This window comes from Zea mays, chromosome 3, assembly GCF_902167145.1.
Source record: "Zea mays cultivar B73 chromosome 3, Zm-B73-REFERENCE-NAM-5.0, whole genome shotgun sequence".
In the NCBI taxonomy this organism is placed as follows: domain Eukaryota; kingdom Viridiplantae; phylum Streptophyta; class Magnoliopsida; order Poales; family Poaceae; genus Zea; species Zea mays.
Window position 1 is genome coordinate 6,527,618 of NC_050098.1, and position 3,293 is coordinate 6,530,910.

At 40.2% G+C, this 3,293-nt stretch overlaps 1 protein-coding gene across 1 annotated transcript; it reads left to right on the plus strand.

Moving 5' to 3' along the window:
- Nucleotides 1–432: 432 nt before the first annotated feature.
- Nucleotides 433–1,967, plus strand: LOC103651727 (homogentisate geranylgeranyltransferase). Its single transcript, XM_023302076.1, has 8 exons — nucleotides 433–636; nucleotides 742–831; nucleotides 943–1,044; nucleotides 1,115–1,210; nucleotides 1,308–1,379; nucleotides 1,462–1,557; nucleotides 1,641–1,745; nucleotides 1,864–1,967. The coding sequence occupies exons 1-8, from the start codon at nucleotides 433–435 to the stop codon at nucleotides 1,900–1,902; spliced, it is 804 nt and encodes a 267-aa protein (XP_023157844.1). The 3' UTR covers nucleotides 1,903–1,967.
- The last annotated feature ends 1,326 nt before the right edge of the window (nucleotides 1,968–3,293 follow it).

Here is a 3,293-nt window from a genome sequence, read left to right on the forward strand (position 1 = left end):
GCCGCCACGCTCACCCCCGTTGTCGAGACAGCCACCCCGAAGACCCACACCAAGATAGCTACCCACGCTAGATACCTCCTTGCGTGCATAAAAAAGGAAGACACCAACCAGGATGCATAGGTGTTCATGAGCACGGGAAGGATTTTGTTATCTCTGTTGTTGTTTATCTCTTCCTGGTAAGTTTTTTGTTTGTGTATTTTGTTTAGTTGTAGCAAATAACAATTTAGCCTAGATTGTGGCTATGTATTAGGGATAAAGCATTTAGATTTGTGAGCCTAACAACTGGTGTTTGCCATAGCTAACTTTGGTCAAATAAAGAGACGAATTGATGTGTTGCTTGTCAGCAAGGGGCAATTCATGTCAGTGTTGCTCTGCGTGGTATTGTCCTTTTTGTTCTGCCTTTTGCCTAATTTCTTATTCCATAAGAACCTAATGAGAGCTCACATTGTTACTCTTGTGTTGGATGCTGAAAAGGTACTTACTATTTTGTTTACTAATGAGAGCTCACGTTACTGTGTACACATATTCAGAGTTTCGGATAACCTTTTGAAGGTCAATAAGCCAACCCTCCCATTAGCGTCCGGAGAGTTTTCAGTGCCAACTACAGTATTGTTAATAGTGGCATTCTTGGTCATGGTAATGTTATATGTTTCACACAGAGATCTACGAACCATCTATTCTGGTATCCCTCATGGTCTTATATTTTTCTCACACTGTTCTTTTTTTTCTCCGATTTATTAGAGCATTAGCATCGGAATAAGATCAAAGTCTGCTCCATTGATGTGTGATTTGCTTGTTAGCTTCCTTCTTGGAAGCGCATACTCCATTGATGTAAGTAATCCATGCCTCTTTCCTGTAATTTTTTCGGGTGGAGTTCTAAAAATTCATACGCACCCCCATTGCCTTGGCTTTGAAATTTGAATCTTTCCTACTACTTTTCAGGTTCCATTACTCTGGTGGAAGCGACATGCTTTTCTAGCTACATTCTGCATAATCTTTGTGAGGGCTGTAGTGGTCCAGTTAGCTTTCTTTGCACACATGCAGGTAGCTAATGTTGTTAACATAAATGCTTATTTGTTCCACTATGTTTAGTGCCTGGTGGTGCTGTTTGTAGCAACATGTTCTGAAGAGGCCCTTGGCACCTACAAGGTCGGTGGTCTTTGCAACATGTTTCATGTGTTGCTTCGCTGCAGTAATAGCGCTATTCAAGGTACTGGTTCTTAAGATCAAGGTTCCTTATATATGTACGTTTATTTGATACAGGAATTGAACAGTTTTTATTTTTGTATTTATGTATGAGACTTTAGGATATTCCTAATGTCGATGGAGATAGAGATTTCGGCATTCAGTCCATGACTGTACGATTAGGCCAACAGAGAGTAAGAGCATGCCTATCCAACAATAAAAGTTTTAATGTATATAAACTGTGCAAAATTTTGATAAAAGATTTTAATGCTTCAGGTGCATAGGCTCTGCATTAATATTCTCATGACAGCATACGCAACCGCAATTTTGGTAGGAGCGTCATCTATGAACCTGTATCAGAAGATTGTCATTGTGAGTGACGGCAACATCTTTATTTCTAGAACTTAGATACATTTTTTTCATTTCACATTTCATTAATCGAAAAAATTATTCAGGTGTCTGGTCATGGCTTGCTTGCCTCCACACTCTGGCAAAGAGCACAACAATTTGACATTGAGAATAAGGATTGTATCACACAATTTTATATGTTCATTTGGAAGGTGTGTAAGCTTGTGCCCTATAATATATCAATACGCCTTCTATGAATCTTTAAAGAAAGAAAGAGTAGGACTATACTAATGTGCTTATGCCTAGTGATTTTGGGTTTTTTATTTGCAGTTATTCTACGCTGAGTATTTTCTTATACCATTTGTGTAGTAAAGAATCATGCGAAGAACAGCACCCCTGCTATAGACATGTGAAGGTTTATTGCTAATGTTTCTCTACCGAATGGTCTGAATGTCTATGCGTCATTTGTATGTAATATGACTATTTGTTGTGTCAGGGTAACAACTGGAGCAAATGTACCATGTATATTAAGCATTAATTTAACTGCGTCATTTGTACCATGTATATTATGACTATGTATGAGATATTGTCTCTTATTAGTACTGGATGTGATGTGTCTTATTATGACTGTGGATGAGACTTTTGTGATGTAATTGATGAGACTATGAATTTAAATATTGTTATGTGATTGTGTGTGAGATGTTTTATGTGAAAATATGTTGTGCTATATAGTTGTTGATATATTTGTTATGTTGTGGAATGTGGTGTAAAATAAAAATAAACAGCATTTGTAATGCTGGTCAAATTAACTTCCTAGAGGCTTATTGGACCGTAGGAAGTTAGCCAGCTAACTTCCTAGGGGCTACAGACAGCCGTAGGAGGTTAGCCAGCTAACTTCCTAGGGCTACAGTCAGCCGTAGGAAGTTAGTCGTAGGAAGTTAGTCAGCTGACGGCCCTGACGGCGTGAAGCTACTAACTTCCGAGAACCTACTAACTTCCGAGAGGCTTCTTTGGCTGTAGGAAGTTAGCTAACTTCCTAGAGGGCTCTAGGAAGTTAAGCTAACTTCCGACAAAAAATTTCCGAGAGCCAAACTTCCGACGGTATGGCTTAACTTCCGAGAGTTTAGCTAACTTCCTAGAGTTTAGGGCTAACTTCCTAGGGTTTAGGCTCTAGGAAGTTTACTATTTTGGTGTAGTGCAAAGGACGGAAGGAGAAATGGTGATGCGAACAACGGAAAGGAGCAGCAGAAGGGGACGTGGCACGTGCAGACGTGCTTGCTAGCTATCCAAATCGATGTTCGTCCTGCTCAAAGTGCAACGGATATGCTTCTTCTCTTCTTTTTACCCATAACAAAAGAGAGATCTGATAGGGTAGGATAGGATAGGATAGGACATGATGGGAGGGAGCAAGAGATTCCTTCGCAAGGGCAGACAGAAACAGAGTCACCGTCACCGCAGGAGGAAACATACATGCACTGTTGAGGCCCTAAACCACTGGGCACAGAGACAACGCTGGTGGTCAACAAGCGATATTCTGCACCAAATCGTTATGTTATGTCAAGTTATTCCGTCGAAATTTGCATTTCCTTTTTTTTGGAGGTGACAGGTGCTTTCTCCATATGCTGCTAGTGCACCCATGGAAATCCAAAAGGCATCTCAGCTAATGTGAACGGATATGGATGATGTCTCTTCTTTCTAGTACAGTTGATTGTCAAACACCTAACGTTCGAGCAGTACCGCTTGCAACACTACAGATCATT

What these genes read in the sequence shown, in the direction of transcription:
- LOC103651727 (XM_023302076.1), top strand. Translation starts at nt 433, where the DNA reads ATGAGAGCTCACATTGTTACTCTTGTGTTGGATGCTGAAAAGGTACTT. An exon ending in CAGTAATAGCGCTATTCAAG is followed by an intron (nt 1,211 to 1,307) that starts GTACTGGTTCTT and finishes ATGAGACTTTAG; the next exon opens with GATATTCCTAATGTCGATGG. An exon ending in TACGATTAGGCCAACAGAGA is followed by an intron (nt 1,380 to 1,461) that starts GTAAGAGCATGC and finishes TTAATGCTTCAG; the next exon opens with GTGCATAGGCTCTGCATTAA.